Source organism: Schistocerca cancellata, chromosome 4 (genome assembly GCF_023864275.1).
Source record: "Schistocerca cancellata isolate TAMUIC-IGC-003103 chromosome 4, iqSchCanc2.1, whole genome shotgun sequence".
Taxonomy (NCBI): Eukaryota; Metazoa; Arthropoda; class Insecta; order Orthoptera; family Acrididae; genus Schistocerca; species Schistocerca cancellata.
In genome coordinates, this window is record NC_064629.1 from 793,021,435 (window position 1) to 793,037,509 (window position 16,075).

Sequence of the window (16,075 nt, forward strand, 5' to 3'; positions counted from 1 at the left end):
TTCTTTGGGATTGGAATTATTATATTGTTCTGGAAGTCTGAGGGTACTTCGCCTGTCTCATACATCTTGCTCACCAGGTGGTAGAGTTTTGTCATGGCTGGCTCTCCCAAGGCTGTCAGTATTCTAATGGAGTGTTGTTTACTCCCAGGGCATTGTTTCGACTCGGGTATTTCTGTGCTCTGTCACTCTCTCCCCGCGGTATCATATCTCCCATTTCTTCTTCATCTACGTCCTTTTCCATTTCCATAATATTGTCCTCAAGAACATCGCCCTTGTATAGGCCCTCTATATACAACTTCCACTTTCTGCTTTCCCTTCTTTGCTTAGAACAGGGTTTCCATCCGAGCTCTTGATCTTCATGCAAGTGGTTCTCTTTTCTCCAAAGGTCTCTTTAATTTCCCTGTAGGCAGTATCTGTCTTATCCCTAGTGATATATGCCTCTACATCTTTACATTTACATTTTACCTTATCAACAGTATAAGGAAAAGATGGATGACTGCTCTCAGTACAGACGACAAGTTGAGTTGCAGACAGGCACAAGGCAAAGCGTATGTAGCTTTCAGCAAAGCTTCCTTTAGTAAAGGAACATGACATTCATTCACACAAGCAAGCACACTTCATGCACACATGACCAATGTCTGTAGCATCTTGGACTGGAATCAAACTGTTGCATAGCATGGAAGTAGCAATGTAGGGGGTGGGTGGGTGGGGGGGGGTGGGGTGGTAAGGGATAGGGATAGATAAGGATAGCAAGGTATTGGGGTGGGGGGTGTAAAAGATCAGTGCCTGGTGGGATATGCAGGGACTAGACTCCTAGACTGCCAACAGGCGCAGTATAAGGGGTGCAATGGTTTCAGCAGAGCTGGTCTATGACGTGGATGCTTTCACAAGTGGTGTGGCCTCTGATGGGGTAGGATAATCCTGTGACAGGAATGGAATAGGAAGTGCTGGGTGGGTGGACTGGGCAGGTCTTGTTTCTGGTCTTCCCTGTGGCTAGGGGTTGGAATTGGGAGTGGCATAGGGCCATAGGAATGGACAAGGATGTTGTGGAGGTTGGGTGAGTGATGGAACACTGCTTTAGGAGGGGCAGGGAGGATCTTGGATAGTATGTCCATCATTTCAGGGCATGACGATAGATAATCAAATTCATGATGAAGGATATGGTTTACTTATTCCCTTCCGGGGTGTTATTAGCTGACAAAGGGGGCACTCTTTTGTAGCTGGTTCTTGGGGTTGTAGGGATGATGGGGGTGTTTTGGGAAATGGCAGGGAACATCTGTTTGCTGACTAGGTCTGGGGGTAGTGCCTATCTGTAAAGGCCTTGGTGAGATCATCAACTTGCTAGGTAGGGGAGTTCTTGTCACTGCAGATAAGCCGTCCCTGGGTGGCCAGGCTGTATGGGAGGGATTTATTGGTATGGAAGGGATGACAGCTTTCACAATGCAGGTACTGTTGGTGGTAGGTTGGTTTAATATGGACAGAGGTGTGGATGGAGCCATCAGAGAGATGATGGTAAACATCCAGGAAGGTGACGTGGGTTGAAGAGGACTAGGTGAAGCAGATGGGAGAGAAGGTGTTGAGGTTTTTAAAGAATGAGGATAGGGTGTCTTGGCCCTTAATCCGAATCATGAAGAAATCATCAATGAACCTGAACCAGACTATGGGTTTGTCATTTTGGGAGGCTAGGAAGGTCTTTCCTAGATGGTCCATTAACAGGTTGGCATAGGAGGGTGCCATGTAGGCACACATGGCTGTGCCAAGGATTTGTCAGTAGTTGAGAGTTACAATAAATTTATTAAAATGCATGTGGAATGAGGTAGTAGGTTTGGAGTCTGAAGGACATAGGGTAAGGTAGTGTTCAGTAGTGGTAAGACCATGTGTGTAAGGGATGTTGGTATGTAGGTAAGTTGTGTCAACAGTGACAAATAGAATCCAAGAGGTAGAGGAGTGGGGATGGAGGATAGTCTGTGAAGGAGGTTGTTGGTATCAAAGATGGGCAAGGTGTTATAGGTGTTGGTCAATGAGGGCTAAAATTCTTCCAGTGGTGGCTCAATAATCAGCTACAACTGAGCATCCGAGATTGCTGGGTTTGTGGACTTTGGGGAGCATGTAGGAGATCGGTGTGCAGGGTTTCATAGGGGTGAAGAAGGAAATGGATTCAGGCAAGAGGGGTCTGTGAAGGGCCTCACTCTATGAACAGGGATTGGAGGTTATGTTGGACTTCGGATGGGATCAGTCTGGCATAGTAGTCAGATAATTGGCAGAGGCATTCCACAAGGAAGTCACTGGGATTCATAACAACAGTGGTGGAACCTCTGGTTGTAGGTAGGGTGATTGCATCAGGATTTGTTTTGACATTGTGTATGGATGCCCTTTCTTTTGCTGGCGAGTAAGGGACTGGATTTCAGAGATGTGATGTATGTAGTAAAGGTTGAACAGTAGCAGTATCTTGCTGGGAGAGCAGAGACTGTTCGGGAATACCTCTGCAGTGGAGGTGCGTTTTTGCAGTACCAGGTTTGTAAGGGCCAGGGACTGATGGAATCTGGAAAGATGAAGGTCACTGTGAAAGAAGGGGTGGGATCAAGAGCAAGGAATTTTTATGGCTAGGCCATTGATTGGATCCCATGATTTAGCCAGCATTTACAAAACAGTACGTGGGACTGGGTTTTAGCCACAGAAAGGGATACTTCTCTGAAATGGTGCAGAAAGATGGAGTTGGGGTGCATTGTGGCAGGGATGGCGTAGGATAATGGGAATGATGAGCAAATGTAGGTGTTAGTTGGTTGTGAGGGGAGCAGAATGACAGAAAATATGTGTAAAAAAAATCTAAAAATATGTGCAGATATGTAAAAATATGCACAAATGCATGAAACTGTGTAAAATTACCCATAAATGTATTACGCTACCTGTGAAAGCAGTAATGTCACACACCAGCTCTGCTGCAATCATTGTACACCTTTCCATATTGGTATGACAACCAGCCAGCTCTCCACCAGGATGAACATACACCGCCAAACTGTGGCAAAGAGTAAAGTAGACCACCCTGTGACACAACATGCAGCTGAACATACCATGCTTGATTTCAATGGCTACTTTAGTATCTGAGCCATCTGGATCCTCCCCTCCACCACCAGATTTTCTGAACTGTGCAGATGGGTGTTACCCTTAAAACACATTCTTTGCTCTCGAAATTATCCTGGCATCAGCTGTAACCTACGGATCCCATATGCTCCACCCAAGTTTCCACCCAACTTTCTATTACTTCCTCCCTATTCTTACCTCCCACCCTTGTTGTGTGCCGCCCTCTGCCAATACACCTGCCAGTCTGTCTTCTCGTGCCTCATGTAATTTTTCACACCCTTCACATCTCCCTGCCTCACGACCCCTTGATGCTGTGCCTGTTGGTGCAGTGTGCATGTTCTGTCAGACAGTGCTCTTCTCTCCCCCCCACCAATGCGTTGCTCTCCCAGGGGGTCCACAACTCTTTTGTGGATACGTGCGTGGTGAGCACGGGGCCCCGAGCTATTGCAGCCTTCTTTCTCTCCAGGGCTGCATTTCCTTCCCCTTCCCCTCCTTGCTCCTTTCCCGTCCCCCTCTCCTGTCCCTCTCTTGGTGTCCTTGCTTATGTTGGCCCCTGCTATCCTCCTGGTTCTGTTGGTTTTACAATTCTGCTTTGTTGCGTAATCACCTCCTCCTTTTGGCATTCCTTGGTCCCCCTCTGGGGTTTGACCTCCATTACAAAATTTCTCCTCCGTAGTGTGAGCCATTTGGGGAAGAGCACCTTACCTAGTGTCTCCGACGTGCGTCCTCCTAGTACATTCCACCTCTTCTTTCACGTCGTTGTCTGATGCTAGGGTGCATAGCCAGCACGGTAGTCAGCCCGTGTGGTGGGGTCGCTATGTACCCTTTTGGTTGAGCCCCCTGAACACACAGGGATCACACTTCTGATACCTGAGCTGTGACCACCTCATGCATGCCTTGGAGTGGTTGCTCGTCATCCTGGAGCATCGGAACTCCTGGCAATGGCCGCCGTGCCAGACGGCCCTTGCTGTGGCTGGGTGGCGCCCATGAGGAGAGCCCCTGATCGGAGTGGGTGGTATCAGGGCGGACGCTATGCACATGAAACGCATACGGGTCCAGAACTCTGGCCATTCTTCTGCGGCCGTCTCTCTGCATGGAACTGATTCTTCAAGTGCTGCATCTCTTGCCCCTTCGGCCTTACCTTCCATGGCTACCCCCTGGGAAGAGGGTCAGGCCCATCAGCTAGGGGCGAAACCTTTCCCCCGTTATCTGGTTTGCACCAGGACTGATGGGGATACTTTCACCAATACCAAACCTTTATTCTTTGTGGAAAACATTGAAGACAAGTTTGGTGAATTGGACTCCCTGAGCAAGATGCGGTCGAGTTCGTTGCGGATCAAAATTGCTTCAGCTGCCCAATCTGCGGCCCTTCGTGCCTGTACCCATCTTGGCACAATTCCTGTGTCCATTACCCCCCACCAGTCTCTAAATATGGTACAAGGTGTGATTTTTCACAGGGACCTCATCCTTCAAACTGATGAGGAACTTCGGGACAATCTAGGACGGCGGGGTGTTCACTTTTTTCGGCGTGTTCAGAAGGGTCCTAAAGACAATCGCATTGATACTGGTGCCTTTATCCTGGCCTTTGAAGGGGATACCCTCCCTGAGAAAGTTAAGATTATGGTTTATTGATGTGATGTGAAGCCGTACATCCCACCTCCTATGAGGTGTTTTAAGTGCTTGCGTTTTGGACACATCTCTTCCCGCTGTTCACAGGCCCCTCTCTCTGGTGACTATGGACGTCAACTCCATGAGAGGAGCCCCTGTGTTCCCCCTCCTGTGTGTGTAAATTGTCATGGTAGTCATTCTCCACGTTCACCAGATTGCCCAGTATATAAGAAGGAAAAGAAGATACAGGAGTATAAGTCCCTCGATCATTTAACCTACACAGAGACCCGTAAGAAATATACACGTCTTCACCCTGTGTCCATGACATCTAGTTACGCCTTGGTTACATCTTCACCCCTTCCTCCCCCTTCCTTACCCCCATCCCAGACCCCTCTCCTCCCCCCCTCCCCTGCGGCTCCCACACCTTCTCCTCTGGGCACTGCTCCCCTCCCCAGCCGGAGAAGTGTCCCACTCCTTCGGCGTCTGCCGGTCAAGGGCGACTCTTCCGGGATGCCCCTTCCCGGCACCTTCCAGGCCAAAGGTCTGCTGCCGCGCGACGACCGCGAGAGCCGCGGTCTGTCTGCCCCCACGTCGCCCGGTCCCTTTCTGTTCCTGATCTTGCTGCAGCTGGCTCCTTTATGCCACACAGCCCTCCTCGATCTCAGCCTGAGAAGAAGAAGAAACAACAGAAGTTCCGGTACAAAGCACCTCTGGTTTCACCGGAGGTCCCTTTCCCGACTTCACAACCGGATTCTGACCTGTCGTTCATGGATGTCGCCCCCCTCCTTGTTGGTGACGGGTGGGGACCTGGCGGTATGCCTGGCTTTAGCGTGTTCAGCCCCCATTTAAATCATTGTTCTGTGGTTCTCCAATGGAATTGTAATGGATACTATCGTCATCTTTCGGAATTGAAATCCCTTCTTTCGTCCTACTCTGCAGCTTGTGTGGTTCTCCAGGAATCTCATTTTACTGATGCTCACTCACCGACCCTCCGTGGGTTCAGTGTTTTCTGTCGAAATCTGGTCGGACCCCTGCGGGCTTCTGGTGGTGTTTGTACGTTGGTCCGTACAGACATTGCTAGCACGTGGATTCCTCTTCAAACTACATTGGAAGCTGTTGCTGTTAGGGTCCACTTAGACTCTGCGGTCACAGTTTGCAATCTTTATCTCCCTCCTGACAGGACTCCTACACCTGCTGCCTTAACTGCCCTTCTTCAGCAACTTCCTCCTCCCTTCCTGCTCCTTGGGGATTTTAATGCTCATCATCCCTTGTGGGGCAGTGCCTTTCCGTCTAGACGAGGTCTTCTTATAGACCAGTTTATTGCAGACCATGACTTGTACCTTCTTAATGATTGCTCCCCTACTCATTTCAGTGCCGGTCGTGGTACCTTTTCTGCAATCGATCTTTCTCTTTCTTCTCCCCCTCTCCTCCCTTCATTACACTGGTCGCCACACGATGACCTTTGTGATAGGGACCATTTCCCGTTGATTATCTCGCTCCCTTCCCGCTCCCCGGTGGACAGGTTACCTCGTTGGTCTTTCCAACGTGCCGATTGGCCGCTATACACTGCACAGGTTGTGTTTTCTCCCTCTTTGTCGGGTTGTATTGATGACGTCCTATGTGACGTGTCTGACGCGATTGTTTGCACTGCTAGCCTTGCTGTCCCGCGCTCATCTGGGCCATTTTGTCACCGGCAAGTCCCATGGTGGAGTACGGCCATTGCCATTGCCATCCATGATCGCCGTCGAGCTTTGCAACACTTTAAGAGGCACCTATCCGTAGCCAGCCTTACTACCTTTAAACGCCTCCGCGCTAAAGCCCGTTATTTAATCAAACAGAGCAAGCGGATATGTTGGGAACGATTCGTTTCTTCCCTTGGTTCTACTGTCCCTCTGTCACGGGTATGGGCTACACTTCGCTCTCTCCAAGGTTGCCATCGGCAGTCCACCCTCCCAGGCCTTCACCTCCCAGATGGCCGTTGTACGGACCCATTAGTTCTTGCAGAACATCTTGCGACCCATTTTGCAGTGGCATCAGCATCAGCCTCCTATCCAGCTGCTTTCCTTCACCAGAAACAGCGGGTTGAAGCTTCCACCTTATGTTTCACCCCTTGTGAGTCAGAATCTTACAACGAACCTTTTACTGAATGGGAATTTCTTTCTGCTCTATCTTCTTCTCACGATACGGCCCCTGGCCCAGATTCCACTCATAACCAACTGCTTCAACATCTCAGTGCTCCACAATGGCACCATCTTCTTTGGGTGTTTAACCATATCTGGCTCCAGGGTGACTTCCCTTCTCAGTGGAGGGATAGCATCGTGGTTCCTGTCCTTAAGCCTGGTAAGAACCCCCTATCTGTTGACAGCTATCGGCCAATTAGTTTGACCAATGTCGTTTGTAAGTTACTTGAACGGATGGTAGCCCGTTGGCTCAATTGGGTCCTCGAATCTCGGGATCTATTGTCCCCTTACTAGTGTGGCTTTCGAGAGGGACTGTCTCCAATTGATCATTTACTTCGCTTGGAATCCGCAGTTCGGCAGGCTTTTTCCCAGCGCCGCCATTTGGTTGCAGTGTTTTTTGACCTTCGCAAGGCCTATGACACGGCCTGGCGCCATCACATCTTACTTAACCTTCATCAGTGGGGTCTTCGGGGCCCACTCCCGATTTTTATCCGCCAGTTCCTGTCATTCAGAGTTCAAGTTGGTACTGTTTTTAGTTCTCCACGGATCCAGCAGACGGGCATCCCACAGGGTTCTGTCTTGAGTGTCCTTCTTTTCCTATCGATGGACTTGAGGCCTCTGTCGGTCCCTTGGTCGCCCGTGCCCTGTATGTGGATGATTTCTGCATTTGGGTTAGTTCCTCCTCGATGGCATCTGCAGAACGGCTGCTCCAGGGAGCTATACGGTGTGCCTCTGCATGGACCCTCTCACACGGGTTGCAATTCTCTCCTTCAAAATCGCGGGTGGTCCACTTCTGTCACAGTTACTATGATCCACCCTGATCCAGAGCTCTATCTCGATGCACAAAGATTGCCTGTGGTCCCACAGTTTCGTTTCCTGGGTCTTCTTTTCGACAACAAGCTCACTTGGCTGCCCCATATCAGGCTCCTGAAGGTAGGATGTTTCCGTAAACTCAATGTCCTTCGCTTCCTTGCCCACTCCTCTTGAGGTGTGGACCGCTCCCTCCTTCTCCGTCTTTATCGTGCTCTAGTTCTGTCTCGCTTGGACTATGGTTGTCAAGTTTATGGTTCAGCTGCTCCTTCCACACTGCACATGCTGGATCCAGTCCACCATCGTGGTATCCGTTTGGCCACCGGTGCCTTCCCTACTAGCCCTGTTGATAGTCCCCTGGTTGAAGCTGGGATCCCCCCCCCCCCTTTCCTTTCGGCGGTCCCAGCTTCTGGTGTCTTATGGACTTGCTATCCGTTCCTCTCCCACTCATCCTTCCTACTCTATCCTGTTCCCAGACCGTGGACGTCGCCCACCCGACTTCTGCCCACGGGCGGGTTTACCGGTTGGGCTCCGCCTTGCGTCTCTTTGCCGTGATTTTCAGCTTCCTTCTTTGTCCTGTCTTCCTCGCTCCCTCCTCTCCACCCCCCCTTGGTTAGTTCCTCGGCCTCGAATTCGGATGGATCTCCGCCGAGGTCCGAAAGATTCCATCCCCCCGGTGGTGTTCCGTTCCTTTTTCCGCCAAATTTTATGGGAGTTTCAGGATGCTGTTGTTTTTTACACTAATGGCTCTAAATCTGCTGATCATGTGGGGTATGCCTTCACGTCCTCTGTTGGAACGGAAAATCATCTGCTGCCACCAACATGTGGGGTGTTTACTGCCGAATTGATGGCAATTTCCCAGGCCCTTCCCTTTATTAAACGGTCCCAACACAACCGCGTTTTGTTATGTACGGACTCGATGAGTGGCCTTGCTATTGACCGGTGTTTTTCGTGCCATCCCTTGGTCTCTGCCATCCATGACCATCTCGCTGGTATTCACCGTGCTTGTCTTCCTTTGGGTCCCTGGCCATGTGGGTATCCCGAGTAATGAGTTCGCTGACACCAGGCCCGTGGCGTTCTTCCTTTCGCCTCTCCCAAAAGGACTCGACGACCACACTGTCGTATCCGCATTGGCCGTACCAGGCTGACCCATGGTTTTCTTTTGCATGATGAACCACCCCCACTTTGTGGTTGTGGAGCCTTCCAGTCAGTGGCCCACGTTTTGGTTGAATGCCCCCTTCTTTTGGCTCTGCGTGCTGAGTACAGACTCCCCCACACTTTACCTTTGATGTTGGCTGACGATTCCCGGATGGTCTCTCTGGTTCTCGGTTTCCTCCGGGAAAGTGGTTTTTATTCTCAATTTAAAGGTTTTTAATCTCTCTCTGGTGTTGGGGCAGGGCGGTGAGTGTTTGGGTGTCTCCCACTGTGCGCCGTGTTCGGAGATTCCCGATTCACCTCCCTGACCGAGATCCTCTTTTCTTCTCCTTTTACTCCGTTTTTACCCCCTTTTTTTTTTTTTTTTTTTTAAAGGCTTGGTTAGTCTTTCTATTCCCATACGTACTTTCTACGTTCTAGCAGTTGTACCTTTTACGTCACAGGTGGTCTTGCCTATGCTGCTTCAGCATAGCTTTGTGTTCGTTCCCTTGCTGACTTCCCTCATTTTGTTTTTACCATTGACAACATGACTGCCATTTTATGTTTTTAGCTTTTTCCCTTTTATTGTTCTGACTTTCTTGAGATGTCCCATTATCGGAATGGACCATATTTGAAACAAGGGACTGATGACCTTGCTGCTTGGTCCCTTAAACCTCAAACAACCCACCAACCAACCAACCAACCAATGCGTTGCTACCCCTTCCCTGCCCTCTCCAGATTGCTGCTTCTGTGCTACATGATAGTTGCATCCTGGTCAAAGCTGCCGGAGATGGCAGTTGCGTATATGAGGTGCGCTTGCTTTTTATTTATTGTGTGTGTGTGTGTGTGTGTGTGTGTGTGTGTGTGTGTGTGTATTCATTGGTTTTCTTTATTGAAGAAGGCTTTAGCCAAAAACTGTGTGTAATTGTCTTTCCCTCGTGGCTGTCCACAACTCAACATGTAATCTTTATGGTGAGTAGCAATCTACCTTTTCTTTATATTGCTGATATTGCAACCTGGAGTTTCCATTGCTAAATTTTACTGCATGAACCTCCACATCAAATATGTGTGTACAACCTGTTCCACGACAGCCAACTGCAGAACAGTAGTAACGGCGTATATGTGATCAGATATGATGAGCTGTGAAGGTAATGAGTTACTAATAATTTTTAATGGGTAGCTACTTCAAATGATGATACTTTTACAAACCTATCTATCACCCTTTCACGTAAGTCTTTCATTCAGTCTGTCCACCCCTGGGTGGTGCATCTGCAGTGATAAAATGTCCTCTTAACCAATTATGCTAAAGGTCACCCTCATTGCCTCAAATCATCCTGAACTTGAATGGCTTAACACATCCTTCACCGAGGTGTCAAATACCCAACATGCCCTTCAAATGAACCTGAAATCATTCAGAAGTTGTTGATGACGGACTTGGAACCTCAGCCGTGTGCGACTGAATACCATCATCAGAAGCCCTCTAAGCTGTCCGCTCTACCCACACAAGCAATTCTCCCACAAATGAGGAAACTCATTGTGTTTGTTGTTGTGGTCTTTAGTCCTGAGACTGGTTTGATGCAGCTCTCCATGCTACCCTATCCTGTGCAAGTTTCTTCATCTCCCAGTACCTACTGCAACCTACATCCTTCTGAATCTGCTTAGTGTATTCATCTCTTGGTCTCCCTCTACGATTTTTACCCTCCACACTGCCCTCCAATGCTAAATTCGTGATCCCTTGATGCCTCAGAACACATCCTACCAACCGGTCTCTTCTTCTCGTCAAGTTGTGCCACAGACTCCTCTTCTCCCCAATTCTATTCAATATCTCCTCATTAGTTATGTGATCTACCCATCTAATCTTCAGCATTCTTCTGTAGCACCACATTTCGAAAGCTGCTATTCTCTTCCTGTCCAAACTATTTATCGTCCATGTTTCACTTCCATACATGGTTACACTCCATACAAATACTTTCAGAAATGACTTCCTGACACTTAAATCTATACTCGATGTTAACAAATTTCTCTTCTTCAGAAATGCTTTCCTTGCCATTGCCAGTCTACATTTTATATCTTCTCTACTTCGACCATCATCAGTTATTTTGCTCCCCAAATAGCAAAACTCCTTTACTACTTTAAGTGACTCATTTCCCAATCTAATTCCCTCAGCATCATCTCAGTTAACTTGACTACATTCCATTATCATCGTTTTGCTTTTGTTGATGTTCATCTTATATCCTCCTTTCAAGACGCTGTCCATTCCATTCAACTGCTCTTCCAAGTCCTTTGCTGTCTCTGATAGAATTACAATGTCATCGGCGAACCTCAAAGTTTTTATTTCTTCTCCATGGATTTTAATACCTACTCCGAATTTTTCTTTTGTTTCCTTTACTGCTTACTCAATATACAGATTGAATAACATCGGGGATAGGCTACAACCGTGTCTCACTCCGTTCCCAACCACTGCTTCCCTTTCATGCCCTTCGACTCTTATAACCGCCATCTGGTTTCTGTACAAATTGTAAATAGCCCTTCGCTCCCTGTATTTTACCCCTGTCCCCTTCAGAATTTGAAAGAGAGTATTCCAGTCAAATTGTCAAAAGCTTTCTCTAAGTCTACAAATGCTAGAAACGTAGGTTTGCCTTTCCTTAATCTTTCTTCTAAGATAAGTCATAAGGTCAGTATTGCCTCACGTTTTCCAATATTTCTATGGAATCCAAACTGATCTTCCCCAATGTCGGCTTCTATCAGTTTTTCCATTCGTCTGGAAAGAATTCGTGTTAGTATTTTGCAGCCATGACTTATTAAACTGATAGTTAGGTAATTTTCACATCTGTCAACCCCTGCTTTCTTTGGGATTGGAATTATTATATTCTTCTTGAAGTCTGAGGGTATGTCACCTGTCTCATACATCTTCCTCACCAGATGGTAGAATTTTGTCAGGACTGACTCTCCCAAGACCTTCAGTAGTTCTAATGGAATGTTGTCTACTCCCGGGGCCTTGTTTCGGCTCAGGTCTTTCAGTGCTCTGTCAAATGCTTCACGCAGTATCGTATCTCCCATTTCCTCTTCATCTACATTCTCTTCCATTTCTAAAATATTGTCCTCAAGTACATCACCCTTGTATAGACCCTCTATATACTCCTTCCACCTTTCCGCTTTCCCTTCTTTGCTTAGATCTGGGTTTCCATCTGAGCTCTTGATATTCAAACAATTGGTTCTCTTGTCTCCAAAGGTCTCTTTAATTTTCCTGTAGGTGGTATCTATCTTACCCCTACTGAGATACGCCTCTACATCCTTACATTTGTCCTCTAGCCATCCCTGCTTAGCCATTTTGCACTTCCTGTCGATCTCATTTTTGAGACGTTTGTATTCCTTTTTGCCTGCTTCATTTACTGCATTTTTATATTTTCTCCTTTCATCAATTAAATTCAATATATCTTCTGTTACCCAAGGATTTCTACTAGCCCTCGTCTTTTTACGTACTTGATCCTCTGCTGCCTTCACTACTTCATCCCTCAGAGCTACCCATTCTTCTTCTAGTGTACTTCTTTCCCCCACTGCTGTCAATTGTTCCCTTACGCTCACCCTGAAACTCTGTACAACCTCTGGTTCTTTCCATTTATCCAGGTCCCATCTCCTTAAATTCCCACCTTTTTGCAGTTTCTTCAATTTTAATTTGCAGTTCATAACCAATAGATTGTGGTCAGAATCCACATCTGCCCCTGGAAATGTCTTACAATTTAAAACCTGGTTCCTAAATCTCTGTCTTACCATTATATAATCTGTCTGATACCTTTTAGTATCGCCGTGATTTTTCCACGTATACTACCTTCTTTTATGATTCTTGAACCAAGTGTTAGCTATGATTAAATTATGCTCTGTGCAAAATTCTACCAGACAGCTTCCTCTCTCATTTCTTACCCCCAATCCATATTCACCTACTATGTTTCCTTCTGTCCCTTTTCCTACACTCGAATTCCAGTGACCCATGACTATTAAATTTTCGTCTCCCTTCACTATCTGAAGAATTTCTTTTATCTCATCATACATTTCATCAATTTCTTCATCATCTGCAGAGCTACTTGGCATATAAACTTGTACTACTGTAGTAGGCGTGGGCTTCGTGTCTATCTTGGCCACAATAATGCGTTCACTATGCTGTTTGTTGTAGCTTACCCGCGCACCTATTTTTTTTATTCATTATTAAACCTACTCCTGCATTACCCCTATTTGAATTTGTATTTATAACCCTGTCTTCACCTGACCAAAAGTCTTGTTCCTCCTGCCACCGAACTTCACAAATTCCCACTATATCTAACTTTAACCTATCCATTTCCCTTTTTAAATTTTCTAACCTACCTGCTCGATTAAGGGATCTGACATTCCACGCTCCGATCTGTAGAACGTCAGTTTCCTTTCTCCTGATAACAACGTCCTCTTGAGTAGTCCCCGCCCGGAGATCCGAATGGGGGACTATTTTACCTCCGGAATATTTTACCCAAGAGGACGCCATCATCATTTAATCATACAGTAAAGCTGCATGCCCTCGGGAAAAATTACGGCTGTAGTTTCCCCTTGCTTTCAGCCGTTCGCAGTACCAGCACAGCAAGGCCATTTTGGTTATTGTTACAAGGCCAGATCAGTCAATCATCCAGACTGTTGCCCTTGCAACTACTGAAAAGGCTGCTGCCCCTCTTCAGGAACCACACATTTGTCTGGCCCCTCAACAGATACCCCTCCATTGCGGTTGCACCTACGGTACGGCCATCTGTATCACTGAGGCATGCAAGCCTCCCCACCAACGGCAAGGTCCATGGGAAACTCATCACTCTTTCAAAAATTGAAGAAAGCAGCAGTTAGACCTTCACATTAGTGATCACGCTCCCTTTCTGATGTGATTTTACTGTCAAGTATATTGATGTCCACATGGAGGGACAAGAGCCAGGCACTGTCTAATGTTCCATCGACCCCTCTGGTAGATTACAGCTGCTGAGGGAGGGCAATCATCACTAGCCATTGGCTCCCACAGGGACTTCTATGTTGCAGTGGAATGTACACAGATACCGATCGGATTTACAAGAATTACGGCTCCCAGGAGAGACTATTCTGCATCTGCTTACAAGAAACTGATTTTAAAGTTGCCAATATACCTGCTTTAAAGGGCTACCAGCCTTACAGGGAGGAGGGTATTACTGGAGACAGGTATAAGTGTGGAGTGCCTGTTTCCATCAGTGACAGATGCCAGTCCTTTCGTGACACTCTTACCATGGCTCTACGAGCAATTGCAGTGGAAGTTAAAATCGCAATGCGTTCTTTTTATATTCCACCTCATGATCGATTGGTTGGAGATGGAATGACAGAACTCTTGTGGGCACATCCCATGCCCGTTCCTTCTATTGGGCAACTTCAGTGCACACTATGTGGTGTGTGTGTGTGTGTGTGTGTGTGTGTGTGTGTGTGTGTGTGTGTGTGTGTTGGATAATTGTATTATATTGTCCTGAGTGTGTACTTGTTTCCTGTGTCTTCAGGTTGTGCAGAATTGACATCTGTGATCGACTTTTTGATTTGGTCGGTGAATTCGTAAGATTGCAGAGGAATGATCAAATGAGCTGTCGCATCCTTCTGTATATGACTACAAAATTGCCTGTGCCAGATAATTTTAAAGTACGAGAAAGAAGGAACTTCATCGAGAACTGGCCTGCAGACTTCGCAAACTCTAGATTCTTCACATGAGAAGCAGCATGAATTTTAATAACTTTCATGTGACTGTAAAACCATGGTATATTTTCTGAAATTAAAAAAAAAAAAACAGTTTCTTGTTGTTGTGTTTTGCAACCTCCTTCAGTACATACAGGAAATTTGTAAGAGATTTACTCTTTGTTTTATAATCAGGATTTTTTTTTAATTTATGATCTATAACACGTTACGTGTGTGTGTGTTACACATCAGAATAGCAGTTTTTGAAATGATGTCACTCTTCAATACCTATCTGAGTTTATATTTTCTATACTTTTTGAGAAATAAGTATTAATTAACAGTGAAATGTTTATAACTTTGGTTTAATGTGAATATTTTCTCAAAGTTCAGTTAGGAAACGCTCATAAACTAAACATTTTTTTTTTTTTTTTTGGTACTTGAACTAAGTCGCATTAACACTTGGGCTTTTAACATACAATAAACAGTTTGTAGTATTAGTTCCATTGATTGAGGAAATCATTCCTAATTTCATGCCCCAAAACTGAAAATATGGTTTTATTAATGATCAGTGTATACTGATATCTTAAGGACATTATTGGTGAAAGTTTTGAATTTTTTGTGCCTTTAACGTGCCTTTTTGAAGATCTATACTTGTAACAGTTTTAGCTTACTTTCGTGATATGAAATTGTCAGTATGTTAGTTTGAAGTTTCCACAAAAATGTATTCAATATTTCTGTAGTGTTTGTCTTGAGTAATGTTCTTGTTATGTGTTTAATAATTATTTCAACAGGTCCCATCCTGTGCAAGATGACAATTAAAAATACTGAGTCTTCTGTAACTGTTGTTTGATGTCTGACTTTCATATAACACATCCAAAGGACACTCTCTCAGCAGAAATTTTGTTTTTTTACGTTTTTTGTTTTTTTTTATATACATGGTTGAAAATACAGTTATTTACGAAAACCACCAGAGCATTAATAAAAATATATCCATAAATTAAGTTTTATGAAAATATAATGTACAAGAAAACAAAAGTGAAACAACAGGTAATAAGTGGTCTCATGTTCTAAGATACAAGCTCCCACGTATGACACACATGATCAAAGAAAATGCTTTACCAATATATAGAATTGTCTCCAGTTTTAGGACGTTTCCATGTTTATTAACTAAATTCATAATAGGCACACAACAGCGGAATATACTTCCAAACTGTTGAAACTTAGCAATTGTGTTAGTAGTTGTGGACCATGATTAAGATATGGACACTCATCTTCCCTCCCCCCTCTCCTCCCCCCCTCTCCTCCCCCCTCTCCTCCCCCCCTCTCCTCCCCCCCCTCTCCTCTCTTCTGCCTTTCTTTTGAAATACTGAATAATAGCTGGGAGGAAGTGTGGATAGGAAATGGCACAAACACAGATTTACATCCTATTTCGGAGGCAAAACGGTAGAAACACAACCCAGACGTTTTGCGGTAGTAAAGGAAAAATTGAAAATATGAACAGAAGTGCTTTCAATTGGAGACAGTCTGAAAATGAATCAGTGATCATATTTTTGGCACTTTATTTT

At 45.8% G+C, this 16,075-nt stretch overlaps 1 protein-coding gene across 2 annotated transcripts in view; it reads left to right on the forward strand.

Annotated features, from left to right (window-relative positions):
* LOC126184682 (nuclear pore complex protein Nup98-Nup96-like) overlaps nt 1-15,349 on the forward strand; it is a 222,623-nt gene extending 207,274 nt beyond the window's left edge. For both annotated transcript variants that reach the window (XM_049927176.1, XM_049927174.1), the window contains one exon: nt 14,342-15,349. In XM_049927176.1, coding sequence (XP_049783133.1) covers nt 14,342-14,546 — 205 coding nt within the window. In that variant the 3' untranslated portion in view covers nt 14,547-15,349. The remainder of the gene's footprint in view (nt 1-14,341) is intronic.
* Nucleotides 15,350-16,075: the final 726 nt, after the last annotated feature.